The sequence below is a fragment of the Melospiza georgiana genome, chromosome 6, assembly GCF_028018845.1.
Source record: "Melospiza georgiana isolate bMelGeo1 chromosome 6, bMelGeo1.pri, whole genome shotgun sequence".
Taxonomy (NCBI): Eukaryota; Metazoa; Chordata; class Aves; order Passeriformes; family Passerellidae; genus Melospiza; species Melospiza georgiana.
The window spans coordinates 51,897,560-51,915,375 of record NC_080435.1 but is presented as its reverse complement, the minus strand read 5'-3'; the positions used below and the strand labels follow the sequence as shown (position 1 = coordinate 51,915,375).

At 44.9% G+C, this 17,816-nt stretch overlaps 1 protein-coding gene across 1 annotated transcript; it reads right to left on the bottom strand.

The window, feature by feature from the left end:
- LOC131085141 (cholesterol 24-hydroxylase) lies at positions 1-13,709 on the bottom strand. The gene is made up of 15 exons (XM_058026987.1): positions 13,516-13,709; positions 11,643-11,720; positions 11,073-11,154; positions 10,459-10,532; positions 9,696-9,782; positions 8,998-9,136; positions 8,288-8,398; positions 7,381-7,537; positions 6,990-7,052; positions 5,687-5,759; positions 5,179-5,263; positions 3,244-3,354; positions 2,913-3,001; positions 1,955-2,021; positions 1-1,157 (listed from the first exon to the last, which is right to left on the bottom strand). The coding sequence occupies exons 1-15, from the start codon at positions 13,641-13,643 to the stop codon at positions 996-998; spliced, it is 1,506 nt and encodes a 501-aa protein (XP_057882970.1). The 5' UTR covers positions 13,644-13,709; the 3' UTR covers positions 1-995.
- Positions 13,710-17,816: the final 4,107 nt, after the last annotated feature.

Below are 17,816 nucleotides of genomic sequence, written 5' to 3'. Positions count from 1 at the left end.
TGCAGACTGTGTTCTTGCTCTTTTAATTCAGAAAGATAAGAAACAAAAGTGGAAGCATCAAATGCCTTTAATTCTCTGTATTTCATGATAGAGGAGGTCCAACTCCTATTAGGTATGCCCATTTCTGGAAGGCAGCATTTTCAAATGATAGTGTTTTTTCTCCCTAGCAGGGCCTGGCTGCAAGCCTACATGCAGTGTTCACAGACACATCTTCAGGCACATCTGCAGCACAAGGGGGTGCAGGACCTTCCTGTCTCTGGCTCAAATTGCAGACACATTTCTTCAGTGGCAACACCATTTTAAGCAGCATTTAGTTCAGGCACTTATTTGCAGCCCTCCTGTACCTGCTAGACCATCTGGTTTAACTGTTACTGTAGCTTTGTGGCAAAAAATATGGGGAAAAATCCAGGTTAAAATAAACACAGCAAGACTTTCCTCACAAAGAAGAGTGTCTCAGAAGAATGAGCACCAGCTGTGTGGAGGGGCAGGAGGAAGCAGGATACTCCCTTTCTACAGTGTGGACTGGGAATCTATGCTTTTCATAATATCAAAAGAAAAGCAGAAGAGACTGAATAAAAATCAGGCAGTAGCACAAGGAAAAACTATTGGCCTCAGACTCTGATTTTTTGAGTTTTTTTTCCAGATTGTTCCTATCAATTGTTATTCACATTTGGAGCAGGGATAGAAAAACTGCTTTGACCAAGAGACTATCTCCAAACATCTCTTCCTCAATTCAGCCCATATCTATGCTCTACTCTTTTCTGATTTCATTGTGTAAGAAAGAAACTCCCCAAACAAGGGCTTACTTAGACCATGTTGTGTTGGATATGAGCTTAGTGGAAACCATGAGCTAGGTTTTCTTCACTAAATTATAAGGAAGTTTAGAAATAATTTCAGTCTAGTAGTCCTCTAAATGGGTCTACAAAATCCAACCTTTGATTAGTGCCAAGATTTTCAAAATCAGAAGAACCACTACCAGCAGCATGCCTGAGCACTCATGCCTGGCAGCGTCTTGCAGAGCTCCTTGGCTTTAATTTACAAATTACTCCATCTAGTGGCTTTAAGGTTCCAGCCTCGATGAGTCGAAAATTCTGTCCTGGCACCAGCTGTATTTCAAACCTCTGCAGCAGCTTTGCCATCACCACTTTTACTTCCATCTGTTTAGAAGAAAATAGAAGTCAGTGACAGCAAATACAGCTTAAAGTCAGTCTACTATCTTATACTGCTTTGTCAATACAGAGATTTGAAAGTTAAACGTTATTCTGTTAATGCAGCAGGTTGAGTTTGAGCAGGAAACCTGGGACTTCCTGGATTTGAAGACAACTGACAGGCACTAAGATCACTCTTTCTGTTTCTGTGTAAAACCCATTTTGGAAGTCAGACTGCAAAACTAAAGCACTCTGAGCACTGGTGCTTAGATGAGCTCACAGCCCAGACCCAAAGCACTGGCCTCTGGCTGTCCTGAAACGCTCTCTGCCATGCTCACACACATTAAATTGTTCTTTCTGTCCATGTAGCCCCTTCCTCACCTTCTCTGTGCCAGTTCTGGCTTGTGTCCTCCTTCAGCTGATGTTTTACCTGCCTTGATTCTGGCAGTGGCAGCCATGAGATGATCCCCAAGACCCCCTGCACATCCCCTGTGTGCTTGACCTTGGCTGGCAAAGGAATGTTGACTGTGATTCCCATTGAGGGGTTTGGATTCAAGCAGGCTGGCCCAGGGCAGTTTGGAAGGAGTGCAGCCTGCTGCTCCTCCCTGCAGACACCTTGGATGTTTGCTCCTGGGGCAGCATTTGAGAGACATGCCTGTCATGGGCATGGGGGGAGATCCTCCCTCTGAGGAGAAGAGGGGCAGTGCACATCAGTGTGGCCTCTGGTGCCCACCCCCACCATGGTCAGCACACCCTGAGCTGGCCCTGTGCTTGCAAACCAAGAGTTGTTCCAGACCTCTACTCACCTGCGCAAACACCTGCCCGATGCAGGATCGGGGTCCCAGAGAGAATGGGAAATAGCAGTAATATGGCCTGCAAAGAAAAATGGTCAAAATTGTCACTCTGACAACTTGGTTGTAAAGAAACAAGCAAATATTTCATCACAGCAGCAAGGAAATGGTCTAAATATCCCCTCACCTATTGGACTCGTTAAAGCAGTCTCCAAATTAACTCTTTTTTGCTTCAGAGCAGCAATACAGCTCAGCAGCACGTTTCCTTGTCATCTCTGTTAACTGCATGGCTCAGCTGCCAGAGCTGTTTTGATGCAAGCCTTATTTCAAAGCTGAATGTCAAGCACACTCTAGATGCTCTTCAGCCTGTCATGAGGACATCACAATCTGCCCAGTTATTGCTCTTTTGGGCAGCTCTGAACCATTTGAGTGAGGGGGTGTTTGGTTTAGGAGAGCAGACTAACTCTAGGCTGAAGGAAAACTCCTGACTCATGAAGTAGCTGGTGCTGATCTGTGCATCTGTTTAGTCACTTACTGGTTCCTTCTATTGCACTCCTGACCACTGACTAGACTTAGGCTGCCTGCCCACGTGGCTGAACAGCATCTTCTCTCCCTCAGGCTCTTCTCCCCTGTCTAATATGGAGACATTTCAAGCACCCTGGGACCAGGGCTGTCATGCATTAAATGCTTGCAATGTACTAAGGCAAATATTCAACCTGGTTTGGGCGCAAAGCTTTGACCTCAATATAAACATTTAATAACAATAACATTGGTCTTTTTTTTTAAAGGCTACATGTGGTCTAAAGAATTCTTGAACTGTGCATTATTGCTCTCTATTTACATTTGGATGATTTTGTGTTAGTTGTACTGGAATGGAAAAATAGTTTTATTCTACTTTTCTTTCCCTTAAAATCTCTTCCTTTAATGGTTTGTTAATACATATTTAATAACATGGGAATAAAAAGAGGCTCACTTAGGTGCATCTTTGCTGAATCGCTCTGGATCAAAAGTAAGTGGATCCTTGAAAAACTTTTCCATCCTTCCCATCACATAAGTGTTGAGCTGCCAAGAAAGAGTTATTTTTATTAGTCAGGAGCAACACACTGGAAATGCCTCTTTGCTGTCAGAGGTATAAAACCATAAATGCTTTCCACTCTCCAGTCCCAAATGAGAGTTTTAATCCATACCCCAGTTTTGGTCACAATTTTAGAGAAGCAAGTATAAATATGCCCAGGGAAGATTTTGGCTTTCTCATCCACATTAAGTGGGGCAGCTCCAAGCTGCTGCAGGTGGATGGGACTCACAAAGATCGTGGTGTTGGCAGGAATTTTGATGCCATTGATGACGTGCTCCTTCTCCAGCCTGCGGAGTGTCCCTGAGACGGGCGGGTACAGCCGCAGCGACTCCTTCAGAACCTGGGGCAGCAAAAAGCACAAGAGGTCAGTTAGTTATACACTGCAGGAAGCTGAAGTAAAATTAATTGCCTCCCTGTGGCCTTTCACTTCTGCGAAATGGGAAATTTTGACTTTGGTCTATCTGCCTTGGACTCCTGTGGGCAAAATATATGGCTAAGTCAGCTCCTTCAGGCCAGGTTCTTTCTTACAGCTGGTAAAATAGAGAGAAAAAGACACAAAACTCAGAAGAGATCCTGGAACAGATCTAACACCTCAAGTCAGATGAACAACTAAGCAAAAAAGTATTAGGAAGCAAACTGAGAGGGAATATCTAAGAGTGAAGTCTCCTGCCCCTGATGAGCTGCTCTGGGCACTGGCTGCCATGAGGGTGGGTGATGGTTCCCACCTCCTTCTCACTCTCAGCTCCTGCCTTTGTCTGCTTCTGCCTTTGCTTCTGCTGCTTGAGGGGCTGAACCAGGTTAGAGCCCCAAAAGGACAAAAAACAACCTGGCAAAGGAAAATGAATAGGGAATGTTGAGAAAAAAATGGAACAAGACCACTTCTTTTGGTGTCAGTGAGCTGTAAGAATGGCTTATTTCATCAAAGTGAAACCTAATTAACAGTGCACATGAGCATCACACTGAAAATGCAATTAACAGTGTGCATGCACGAGTGGACTAATGGAAAAGAAACCTGGACAAAAGGATTCAGGATTGCCTGAACAACAGGAGAGGAGCCCCACAGTCTCTGATACTCCAGTGATGGACTGGCTCTGACCAAGGGTGGCTGATTTTGATTGTACAGATCCAAGATTGTGCTGTTAAATAAACTGTCTGCTTTGAGGAGCTGTCATGTGATCTGTTTTAAAACTCAAAGGCTTAGATACCTCATCCTAATTGGAGTGGTATAATTGTGGTGGCATTTGGAGAAGCCTAAGGAAGCCTGCTGATTTTTGTAATCACACAGAATTGCCTTTTCCTTATGAGAAATAGACCTATGAAATCTATCTGCTATCCATGCACGGTAATCTGTGGGATGGGATATGCCACATGGTAAAACACTGTTGCTCACCTCAGCGGGGCAGTTTAAAACAAAAAGGATCATGGTGGACTACTAAAATCACAGGGCAATTTATGCAGAACAGCTGCCAGGACTGTGATTCAGCCTCTCCTGAGGGCTACTGGTGTCCCCCATGTTGTGAAGAAAGGAAATGCAACACAAACACTGGCTAATAGCCAACCCTGGCTTTGCAGTTCATTACCAACCAAGCCCTTCTATACACAAGACCTCTTTTAGGACCAAACTCTTTCCCCCACTACCCCCGAGTGACTGAAGAGTGTTTCAAGATTGAATAATGAAAAATTGACATTAGAAAACCCAGCCACTATTTTTGGCTATCCTCAAATCCCACTTTATTGCATATGGTGAGATCATAGCTGGAAATGCTTTAACAATAATCAAACAAAAATGGAGCAGTGAATAAGGAAAGTGTGTGGGGTTCACACACAGGTTGGGCTCAAATTTGCACACCTTTCTTAAAATTACTACAAGCTATTGTTTCACCTTAAACAGATAGGGATTGTGCAACTCTAGTCTAGCTTCCAGACTGGTAATAATTAAGGAAAGCAGTGAAGGAATCTGTAAATTTGAGGAGCATCTTCCCAATAAGTCTGGGCTGCTGCAAATGTGTCAGGCTACCTGCTGGCGGACTCTCTGGGGACAAACACTATCAGGATAAAATATTAGCATAGTTTTTAAAATTTTAAAAGTGTGGAGCTCCTCCATGACACGTCAGAGGTGCTACCAAACAGCTCTGCCTGGTACCTTACCTCACTCCTACAGTACCTGGGATAAGTAGGTGAGCTTGCCAAGGTCCTCATAGTCAACGTCTCTCTTGGCACCAAGAACCTCATCCACTTCAGCCTGAGCCCTGCAGGTCAGTTAAAACCTGTGAGATGCAGATGCCTGTTTCTTGCTAGGCAAGTTGATAAACCACATTATTTTACATTCCAGACACTGAGTTGGACTTGAACACCCATGCTCAGGCAAAATGCCAACCAATTCCCATCCAGGCTTCCTGAACTTGTACCTCATATCAGGATGAGGCAATGTGCATACAAGGCAGCTGAATCAGGGGGCATTTGGGACCTGGCATGTATAAAGGCTTTGAAAAAAATCACCTAGGTGAAACTGAAATAATCCATTGTACCATTTTGGATATAATGGTACTAGGAAACTGTTTATTTTGGAAGGGAGGCTAGAATTTAATGATCCTATCTTTTTAATAACCTTTACAATTAAGTTCACCTTGCAATTAACATCTAGCTGGGTCTGAAAATTGGAGCACACATACCTTTCCAGTATTTCAGGATGCTGACCCAGTGCCATTACTGTAAATGTCATCTGATTGGCACTGGTTTCATGACCTAATGATAACAAAAACCAGTTTAAAAGTTAGTATGAAATACTGACATGATACAAAGGTGGTCTACAAGGTGATTGTGAATAGGAAGTTTTAAACATCAAATCCCAAATGTTTTATTTTAAATATGCTAGAAAATAAAGGAAATAATAAAAGGCATGTAAAGTCTACATAAAGAGCTTTCAACAATGACAAGAAAAGGACATAGCTGGCAAAGATATGACCCATCATGCCTAAGCAAAGCTGCACTGGTTGCATGCAGCACCTACTGGTCATGAGCTCTCTAAGAGGAGGGCCAGTGAGGTCCAAGATTTGCCTTGTCATATAATGGGACACACAGTTCTGCCAAAAAGGAAGGATTTACTGATTTTTGAGGGAAAACAGAGCTTCTTATCATCTTTCTTTGAAAGGTCTGCTTTACATGTTAGGATGACCCTGCTTGAGCAGGGAGTTTGGACCAGAAGACCCTTCCAACCTTACCCACTTTGTGACTCTCTGATGTGGACACTTTTCCCTTTTTTTTCATGGATAGACATATGTACTATTTTTAAGCATTACAGAAAACAGACTCCTGCAAAGATGTCTGCTGCAATAACATCTTTCTTGCTAAAGAACAACATTTTGACCACACCTTCTTATGAACCTAACTCATCTTGATCTGCAAAATCTGCAAAGAAACCCCAACTATCTCATATAATTACTCAGCCCATACATTTTCTGATTGGCTTGACAGTGCCTTCTTCTACTTGGGCATGAATGGCATTTAATCATGTGGATGAGGTGATGCAAAGACACAATGAATATGTAAAAGATGTTTTTGGTGAGGTTTAGTGAGATCTGGGTAGTTTAGTGGGATCTGGGTGGAAGGGCCAGAACCCATAAGGAATAGCCTTGCACCCCAGTGGGCAGTGGAAAGGCAGAGGCTGGAACACAGGGTGGGAAGCCAGTGGTTGGAAAGCAGCAACCTGGCATTATTTGCTGTGTTGGTATCACTGACAGAGGACAATATATCATCTGCCTGTTAAATTAAGAATTCTCTTCAGCCCTCACCCAGCTGGTCCTATGCCAGTATAATATTTGGTCTGCCAACAAGAGACTCCTGGTTGCAGCACCATCACATGGAATGATGATGTTAATTATGATTAAGAAGGATGTTAATCTTAATCTTGTAGTCAGCTCAAGAATGAGTACAGCTTCCCACATGACATACCCAAGCATTAAAATAGCTACCAACCTGCAACAAAGAAAGTCATAAAGTTATCCAGAATGTTTTCGTCATCTCTAGTCTCCTCCAGAGCTGTTAAGATAGAAAAACAAATAAAATCAGAAAATGCCCCTGTGCCCCAGCTGGACCAGCCAGAATGCTGTGCCCTGTTGGGCACATATTGGCTGAGGTGGCATCAAGAGAGGATGCTGAGTGGGCATTTCAGTGGTGACTCATGACCAGTACTTGATCCAAAACAAAGACACAGGGAATTTTCAAAGCAATTCTCACTCTCTTCAGTGTGAAAACAACTTTAAAGGAAGATCCAAGTTTAGATCTCCTAAACAATCCTCCCTGAATTTCACAGCAAAACATACCACAGAGAAATTCACTCAAACAGTGACAGCAAGGTGTCTCTTACCATCTCCTTTCAGTATCTGTGTAAGAATATCCACTGAGGCTTCTTTCCCATTCTGGATGGCTTCTCTCCTCTGGTCAATGCACTGCTTCCCCACACGTCTCAACAGCCTCACACTCTCCCTGGTCTCCTTTAGCATCTTCTGCTTTCCTGGCATGAACTGAATACAGAATTTCTTTTGTCATTTTATTCCTTTTGCTGGTAAAAAATCATGTCAGTGTTATTTTACATGTAAGCACCTTGTTTTGCACTAAATGACACTTGTCACAGAAACATTTGCTCTCCATGCAACAAACTGAATGCCTGGGGGATGAAGGGTTTCGGCTGAAATAAGAAATATTTCAATCTGTGCATGCTGATGTCATGTCTTGTCAAGAGTCAGAGCTGATGTTTTGGGCACTGTGAGCAAAATTCAGCACCTCTCAAAGTGCAGCATGCAATGCAGAATCTCACCCCTGGTCTCAAAAAGGAAAACAGGAGCTCTAAAAGCCTGAATTGCAGCTTTCATGACACACTGGAATAATTCCTTACTTAAATATTTCATATGACATCCATCATGTCCTAGCAGATGAATTTGGTAGATGAATTTGGGTTGAAAATATAATTTTTTCACAGCAAGAATGCTCTTCTACCCTGAGTGAAGGCTGCCATCCTTCATGGACAAATGGCAAAAATCTCAATTTTTAATGGGTAAAAGAGCATAAAACCATATCAGAAGGAGACACATGCAGGGGGGGAATTAATTTCTGAGTTTTTTAAAGCAGTAATGAATTTTATCTTGATGCCCATTGGAGGGAAAGCTCTACAGATGGCTGTTTTCCTGACATATATGGACCTTGCAAGGCTCCATGAACTCAAGGAGGAGCAGCTGAACGAGAGGAGAGGGGACTGAAGTGAGGGGAGTACAGACCCTTATGAAGGGGTCGCGTGCCTTGTTCAGTCCCTCCATGATCTTAGTCACAGCGTTGGGTAAAGGTGTCTGGTCATCACTCAGGGCATTCAATTCCAGGCCAAAGGCTGCCTGAAAAGCAGGAGAGAAAAAGGCAACTTGCTGAGGTGGGGGTGAAAGAGCAGCATGACCTCACAGCACTGCCTTTACCCCTAAAAATATCTCAGTTAAATATCAGGCTGGATCCTACCTTGCGGGAAGCTGTGAGGGGCAGCCAATATCAACATTATGTTTCCTCCTTATTTGAGTGGATTAATAATTTACCACTATTCTCCATTCATCCCAAATTGGCTGGCACTGAAAGGGAAAAGGCAGCATAAGGCAGCCTTCCTGCTGACATGCAATGGCAATAATACAACCTTCCAAGCATGGAAGAGCCCTGGTGTGTCCCTTTTGGCTTGGAGGGGTGGCAGGCATGAGGCTGAAAGGACTTTTGCAAAGGGTCTCCATCCTGCAGGCCACACCTGGACTATGCAAACCCTTCCCTACCTGCCCTTTCCCATGGCTCAGCCTGAATGGAAGTGGCACTATTAGTCCTGCAGGTCTTCTGGCACTGCTGGGTAAAGGTCTTTCTGCCTGCCTCCAGCTCCTGATCCCATCCTGCTGCTGGTAGGCATCACTTCCATCCCTTCCTGCCAGTTGAGAGGAAACAAGAAAGGGACAGCTGGTACCTTTCCAATGACATCCATAGTCACCCGGCTCATCATCGACAGCATGCTAAACTCTGTTTTTCCATCTGCCTTTTTCTCCAGCTTCTCCATCAGCTCCTCTGCTTTTTCATTAAAAGTTTCCATCAGACCAATCAGGTAGCTGAACAATCAATAAAGATGAGTAATGGGGACTCTGATCTTTGCTCAGTCAAAATAACCTTTGTTATTTTCCATAGAAAGTGGTAAAGCTTTTTAAAATTTATAATTAATTTGCCTTAATACATTAAAAAGCAAGCTTATGGAATGAGCTACATTCTTCTTACATCAGTCCTGCTCTGCCCTGCCATGTAATTAACATGTGTCATGGCAAAGGGCCTGTGCCCTTTGCAGATGGACTTTATCCCTATACACAATGCATCAAACCAGACCAACCCTCTGCCTTCTCTTTTCCAACAGGATAAGGCAGCCATAACCATACTCCAGGATACACAACCCTGGGACCTTTCTGCCTTTGCTGTGTTCATAGGAGTGTCACTGCTCTGTGGGAAGTCTGGTCAAATTACACTTAGCATGGGAATGGAGTGCTGGATTCTATGTTAAATATGATTTTGTCACTGAATGTTGGGGTCTTTTTCATCCAAATATCAAATAATGACAGGGAGGAGCATGACAATCCAGTAGAAGTACCAGCTGGAAGGTCCCAGCAGTATCTGCCTTACCTTCGGCTGAAGGCTGGATCCATTATCCTCCGCTGCTTGTGCCAGTGCTCATGGTTGCAAACAGTTACCAGGCTATTCCCTAGAAACCTAGCACACAGGAAAACAAGGAAATGAACAGGTTTGTGCAAGGGAGCCTGCTGAACCCCATGTAGTCACAATTGTAAGTCTTTCACATCTACTTTCTTTTATTTTTCCATGTGTAGGGAGCACCTTTGAGTATGCAACCATTGCATCACTGTGGATGACAACCGAACCACAGATTTTTTCTCCAGGTAGGTGTGGACTGCTGAGTCCAATAAGATGCTGGTTCATTACAACTGTTATGTAAATAATAAATATTATAACTGGATTGTTTTATTTTTAAAAGCTTCAGACTAACAAAGAAAAATTCCCTTTTTTTTGGAATTGAATTTAGAAGTTGCAAACTTCCACGCCTTATGGAGTGCTCTAAAATCAGTGCTCTAAAATCTGAGAACTTTGATGATGGTCTTGAGCAGACTGCTCTGAGACTAACTGGACATCCCCAGGGGGAAAAAGGATACATGATCAAGGTAAAACAAAGTCCAACATATCCTCCTCCCTGACTGGGAAGACATTTGACTTGACATATAGTTTAATAGTTACATGCTGCTTACGTGTGTCTGGAGTCAGAAATTAATCCCCACACTAAGGTAAATGGTCTGAGTCAAAATGACATTCCTTGTATATTATTAATCTTGCACTTATTTCCAGATCACAGTGGCTACAGATGGGTTTTGCCTACCTCTCACCAAACAGGCTGAAGAGACTACCATACACCGTTGGATCCTTTGGGTGCTGTGGTGACATCAAGAACTCCTAAAATCAAACCTCAGGTCAGTGAGTACTGTGTGCAATCTGTTTCCAAACAAAATACAAAATTTCACTCATACATATCTACTCTCCTCTTCTGCAGCTATAGTCTGAAGAGTAGATGAATTATTTGGTGTGCCCTGATTCCCCAGTTCCTGTGCTGCTAGCTTGCTTTGCATCCCTCTAGCACTTTTTTGCTCAATGACCTGAAATTTCACTCTGTTGTAATTGCAAAGATTTAGAGAAAGAAGTTTGGTTTCTTGTGCCCCATTCATTTGAGATACTAAGGTCTTGAAGACAGCCTGCTTTTCACAAATAGAAAATGTTTGCTATATGTGCTGTTTAAATAAAAGTTACAAAATAAATTAACTGATCAAGGAAAAAAAAAATCAGGGCAGCCTGGAGAGCAAAGCACTTCATTCTCCTAACCCAGCCAGAGCCAAGCACAGATTGACTGCTCTGTGCTGCTCTGATCATCAGGCACCAGCTCTTCTGTTGAGGAGGGATGGGCCTATCCCCACCATTGATTTGGCTTTATTTCAGTACCTTCACTCCTTCAGGACACACAACCAATACTGAGATTCTGTGAAAGGCATTAATTCGTACAACAGGTCCATATTTCTCTGCCCTGTAAGATGAAAACATTAAAAAAAAGAGAATTATGGTACAAACTACCAACACGTAACAGCTCAGACCTAATAACCTTGAAGGACCAGAGCACATTGCAGTGGGAACTACTGCAGTCCCCTGCCAATAAAGCCATTAAGAGAGAATCACAGCACAGAATAATCAAAGTTGGAAGAGTCCTTCAAGATCCAACCATCAACCCATCACCACCATAATCACCCCTAAACCATATCCTCAAGTGCCACATCCAGATGCCTCTTGAACATTTTCATGAAGTTACTCCACCACTATCCTTATTACAGTGGCTAACCATTCTTCCAGTGAAAAAGTTTTTTCTAATATCTAATCAGATCTGAAAGGTCAATGCTCTCTCTCTGGCTCCTTTCCCAACCTTCTCACTGATGTAATTCTGTAAGGGTCTTTGTGCCTTGATTTCTTCATGTGCTACAGGACTACCCCATTCAATGTTATTGATGTGCCTCAACTTACCACTGCAGCAAGACATCTGGTGTGAACTCCTGTTTCCTCACCATTCTCCATATGATTGGCAGGTGTCCAAATAAAAAGCTGCAGAATATGAAGGTTAAGAGTGTCATGAGGATGCCAGCATAGGGATTTGTATGGATTGCAAGCCTCGTTGCTCAGTGAGTGTTGCTCATGTTTTTCTTGAAAGGGAAGATGAAACTAACTCTGAGCTGTGCCAATGCCCATCCCTCACCAAGCTGGTGAACTGGGCACAACAGACAGGCTGGGGCTCACATGCAGCCAGGGAGAGCAGCACAGAGATGTGCTCTTTCTTATGCTGTGTTGTAGGAGATATTTGGGTCTGGATGGGATCACCCATGAACTGCTTTGCTCTTTGCCTGAGTGAATCTTGACTGCAGCTGTTACATTGCTGTACATGAAAGAGATATTTGCATTAAATGCTCCTTAATACATGCTTATCCCTGGTAAGTGTAACTTCCTTTCTGTCAATGGATTTCTGTTAAGAGAAATTAGGAATCATCTCCTTCTGTCCCAAACTGCATAATTTCAAATACTGAGGAGGATAATTACTGGTTAATATTGACATTGAAGAAACTAATAAAAACTGTTAACTCTTCAAATATAACTGCATTAAAAACTTAGAGATCAATTCCTTCTTTCAACTGTGAATAGTGAATTCCCACTGGCTTTGCATAAATCTGAGGGAAGATTTGGCCAAGCTCCTCTCTAAATGAAGCAAGCTGCACTCAAGATCTGTTTTCCATTTGAGAGACAGAGAGCCATGTTATCATCCTTTTCAGTATAAATAAGCTATGGGGAAAAACAGGCTCTTATTTTATTACTGTTGGAACTGGGAGGCACTGAAAATAACAAGAACTCTACAAAGTTTCTCAACATCTACAGAAACTTTTAATCCTCCTCTTGTTTGACTCTGCCTTTGTAATTGTATCCCAAAAAGATGTGAAAGCCTGAAACACAACACAACTCCTTTGTTAGCTCTGGAAACTGCTCTATCTGCAGCACAAGAAACAGGGTCCAAACAAGGTCCTCTGGCGTGCCGTCACACCACGGTGTTACCTCACAGCTCAAAATGAACCCAAGGACGAGCAGGTTCAGGTATGACAAGATCATCCTCTCTCTACTCTTGGTGTCTGACCCTGATTACACAAGCAGGCTGAAGCCTGGAGGCGGGCAGGAGAGTGCTGGTGTCCCCGTAAGGCTGTGTATGAGTGCTGGTGTCTCTGCCTGGGGCCTGTTGGGGAGGGCATGTGCACCCACAGGTGAGGTTAAATGGGGAGCTCACACACTCCTGCACGAGCTATGACTCCTTGTGACAGCTCTGCCACTGCCTTGCTGGCAGCTTTCTCATCACCCTTTATCACTTATGACGTCTTCATTTATTTTTGGCAGAAGCTAAACACCCGGCTTATGAAGGAGGGCACGGAAGGCGCCTGCTGGAGTTAGTGTCAGCGTGCCTCCAGGCGCAGTGAGGGCCGGCGGCGGTGCGGTCCCTCCTGCGCGGCTGACGCCGCTGTCAGGCCCCTCTGCAGGGTCAGGAGCAATGGCGCAGCTCCTGCGGGCGGCTCTAAGCGCCCCTCAGTGCCGCTATAGCCGCTCGGGCCATGTAGGTCAGGACGCGCAGCCCCGGCCGGGCAGGCCGTGCTGCTGAGCAGGCTGCGGGATCGCAGCGATGCCCGGGGAGCGGGCGCCCACCAGCGCTGTGCCCAGCCTGCGTGACTCCTCGCCCTTGCCCGGCCCTCGCACGGACAGCGGCCGGAGGGCCGATTCCTGCTCTAAGGCCGCCTCACGCCTCCGGCCTGGCAGCGGAGCCCCCGAGCCTGCCCGCCGCCGCCGCGCCTGCCCGGCCGGCCCTTACCTCTCCCGCGGCGCGCCGGGGATGTAGTCGTACTTGGCGTGGATGTACTGCACGTAGCAGCAGTACAGCACGAAAGCCAGGAGGGCCAGCGCCAGCAGGAGCCCCACCGCCGCCCCCAGCACCTCCATCCCCGCCGACTGACAGCGTCTCCCGCCGCCCGAGGAGCAAAGGGCGGGCGGGCCGAGCCAGGCCCCGGGGCGGGCGGGGACGGCCGCAGTTAAAGAGCCCGGCGGCGGCGGCCTGCGCTGGGGCGCGGTGCTGTAAAACACAGGCACACGGTGTGTGTGTTTATGTCTGTGTGTATGTCTGTCTGTGTGTCTGTGGGTGTGTGTGTGGGGTGTGGGTATAGATGTAGATGTGTGGGTGTGGGTATAGATGTAGATGTGTGGGTGTGTGGGTGAGTGTGGAAGACACGAAGATGCTCACAGGACTGGAGCACTTTTCCGATGAAGACAGGCTGAGACAGTCGGAGCTGTTCAGCCCATAGAATAAGAAGGTTCTGGAGAGACCTTATTGCTGGGGCTGCAAAAGAGCTTGTCACAAGTGCATGACAAGGGAGAATGTCTTTGAACTTAAAGAAGGTAGATCTAGATTAGATATTAGGAATAAATTCTTTACTATGAGAGTAGTGAGGCACTGGAACAGGTTGTCCAGAGGAGTTGTGGATGCCACATCCCTGGAAGTCTTCAAGACTGGGGTTTTTTCCCCTGTTAAGGCTGTGGTTTTAAAACTGCCTGTTTTCAGAAAAAAGCTACCATTCCTTCCCACTGGTCAGGCAGTGCATATAATGACAACACACTATGAGTATCCATCACTAGGAAAGATATAGCTTATAGCAAGAATAGCATCACCCAGACAAAGTTTAAACACTAAAGCTGATGTTTAAAGCTAGCTGATGAAACCATGGTTTTAAAGACATTCAGTGAACTTCCTCATGAAACACTGATTTTCGGAGTGTCATCAATATTTTTTCAGCATACTTCAAGGATAGATCATAACTATGTGTAAGTTGTTGTTTCATTTGGAATCAGTCTCAGAATAATTCCTGTGAAAAAGTCCCGCTTGTACCTTGTTTGTGAGCAGCTAACTGGGAGGTGATAAAATATTTTGTATTTTATACATTTTTATGGGAAAGAGAGGCTAGGTGATACAGTTCTAATCCCTGAGTAAATCAGGTATGCTCTCACAATCTCAGGCAAATATAATTATCCTGATAACTCCCCCTAAGTATTCAGCCTGGAAAGAATAAGAAATTATCTTATTTTTCGTGCTTTAAAGATGACCTTCAATAAAAGCTTTTGTTTGTGTTCCGACAAACTTTAATACAACCCTTTGTTTGCATTCTAACGTGTTTCTATACCCTCGAGTGAAGGACGTGATCCCAAGACGCTCCTGTGTTTGTGATTTGCCCGGCAGCCACACGCTGAGCTGAGCTGGGCTGGACTGGGCTGGGCCGAGCTGAGCCTCCCCGCGTGTCCCCGTGCTGCTGGGGACTGAACTGCCACCGCGTGGACATTCTGCCAACCTGCACATTCCCGGGAAAAGGCGAGGAGCGAGAGAGATCTGGGAGCCGACCACAAGCAGAGAGAACTGGGAACTCTTAGGTGAAGTCCCAATGCGAATTTGAAAAGCTGGTGAGACATAGGGCTGGTCCGAACTCCTGCTCTCTTTTCCTTGGCGTTGCATGGCTGTCTAGGTTTGAAAACATTCTGTTCTCTCTCTGAAGGTGCAGCAGTGTTTAAGTTGGAAGTGAGAACAGCAAGGAGAAGGCAGAGCATAGGCAGCTCTTGTGCTGGGAAATGCCTTCAGGAGCACACAAATAGCCAGAGGGCTGGGCATCCTGGTCACTCAGAATTTACCACGGCAAATGTGGACAGGAAAACTCTAATAACATGTAAATAATGATAATAATGATAAATTAGCTGATCTAAAACCAGACCTGTAGCCACAGATTGATATAGCTGGATATAGGAACCAAAACAAAACCTGCAGTGGGTTAGGTGTTACTTACCCAGCATTGCCAAATACAGCCCTTTGCAGTGATTTTCACCCTGAGTCAGTTGTCCCCCAGCCCTTATACACTGAGGTCCTGATCATTCTCAGTCAATAAAAATTTCCAGCATGGAGTGGACAAGTGAATGGCAAGATGTTATAACTAACAGGAACAGTCTGAGGGTTTAGTGAAGTGATTGCCAACAGCTAATGCCCCTGAGGAACAAACTACTTGAGGTGATACTTGTACAACTGACTGAACACCACAGCCTTTCTTTTTTTTTTTTTTGGTTAAAAATAGCATCCCTATTTACCACATTATTGCAGAGGAATGATTGCCATTTCCATCATAGCTGCTTTTCTGACAATGTTGAAACATTGCTCGAGGCAGCTCTATATCTGCACCTGTGCCCCAGACATGGGAGCCTTGGGAAAGTCATGTACGAGGCAGCAAGGTATGAACACACATCAAATGTTCCATGTCTTGTTGGTTTGCAGAGGGAAAAAAAACCTATGTTTTCTTAAAGCTTAAATTTGGAGCACAGTTAGTAGTTATGAAAAGAGGTGTAAGCATCTTTTGATATAGAAAAATGTGTGTTTATGTCTGAAAGTATCTAAGGGGGCCAATGCACCTCACATGCCACACTGACCTTTAGAGAGGACTACTGGAATGTTTCCAATAAATCAGACTTGGATATTGACACTTGTGACTGTTTTTCTCCTCTGTGCTTCTGAATTTCTGTGTTGACCACACCCAAGCAGTGACAGGCTGAGCTCTCCTACAGAGGGATGGATTTGTGCTGGGGACTGTCCCCCCCACAGCTGCATCAATGCTAACTTGTGAAAGGTGCAGGCTGAGCAGGGCACAGCCCTGGGAGTGGTTTGCTGGGTCTGGGCCTGGGGGCAGGGCAGGCATTCAGGAGCTGCTGCTCCCCCTTGGCCATCATAAAGCCCAACACAAAGGTTTTACTGGTGAGAGGCTGACAGGGGAGATAAAGGCAAGACAAACACGATGGCAGCACGATGGCAGCACGATGGCAGCACGTGAAGCTGGGGCCCCAGGCTCACCTTTGCACCCTGTGCCAGTGTCACCCACAGTGCCACCACTGAGCTTTCTGAACTTGAGCCATGTCTTTGGTACAGTTTCAATGTCATTGGATTTCTCTGTGCTTATTTAATGTGATACATGTGCCTCATGCTGTTCATACCCTGCAGCCTGACCTGGGCAGAGCCAAAACTCCCCTGACATGGAGGATATCTTCATGGTGTGCTCCAGCCAGGGCTCAGCTCCAGAAAGGTTTTGCCAGCATTTGCCAGCATTTGCCTGATACAACACCCTACCTATTTCACTATCCCTCCACTGCTTGAGCAGCAAGCTCTAAAGATTATCCTAGATATGCTGGGAAGATTTATCTATTGGATTTCTTGGAAAGAGCATGGTAAGTTCAAATGAACATAATGTCAATACTGCAGACTGCAACACAGCGTGTCAGTGAGTGCTCAGGCTGGATGCTGGGTACCACAAGGATGCAAGTGAAAAATCCTGAGCTCTGGGCAGAGCTACTCTGCCTTGGAGGTAGAGAAAAAGACATTGAAAGGTTGAGTTTACACTGTTCTCTTAGAGATATGCTGGGTTCTCTGTGTGATGCAGCTGTGCTAACTTAAGGAAAGATATGTAAGGAAAAATGCAGGTGCTCCAGTCTCAGTCACAGAGTTGAATCAGGAGTCAAGGCAATAAATGATATTGCTACTAGACAAAACTTTGGGACTGCCACATGAGGAAGTGTGGTTGCACTGTGGGCTAGTTTAAGATTTATCCTGAATTAGCATCCAGGAAGTACACTGTCATGTTCATGCTTACTTGGTGTGAAATCCTGCTATATAAAAATGATATCACTAAGAATCCTATTAAACAACAGATGAGATAGCAGGTATTTAAATGCCTGTGTACTTATGTGCTTTACATAGTACAGGCTCATCATTTAAATACCAGTGAACTAGACTGACAGACACCAGGAGTTAGAACAGATATATTTTAAGCTTGGAAGGGACCACAATGGTCAGAAATACTTTGCCAGCATCACAGCAGTGCACTGAGCTGGCAGGCACTGACATGCACACACAGCCACATGTGCTGAGCTGGCTCGATCCCATCTGAACACCTTCCCCACTCAGTGCAGGCTGGGAGAAGGGATAAGAGGGGAAAAAAACCCTGTACTTAACAAGTCTTGTCTCTTTCTCTGCTACTAAATATTTCCCTGTGGAGCTGGCAGCACCCATGTAGCAGCACCACAAACACCTCACCAGCA

Bases quoted from the DNA above. Each gene is read 5' to 3' on its own strand.
- LOC131085141 (XM_058026987.1), bottom strand. From the start codon at position 13,643: ATGGAGGTGCTGGGGGCGGCGGTGGGGCTCCTGCTGGCGCTGGCCCTC. The intron at 11,721-13,515 runs GTAAGGGCCGGC...CATATTCTGCAG, and splicing joins CCCGGCGCGCCGCGGGAGAG to CTTTTTATTTGGACACCTGC. The intron at 8,399-8,997 runs GTACCAGCTGTC...CCTGCTTTTCAG, and splicing joins CTATGGATGTCATTGGAAAG to GCAGCCTTTGGCCTGGAATT.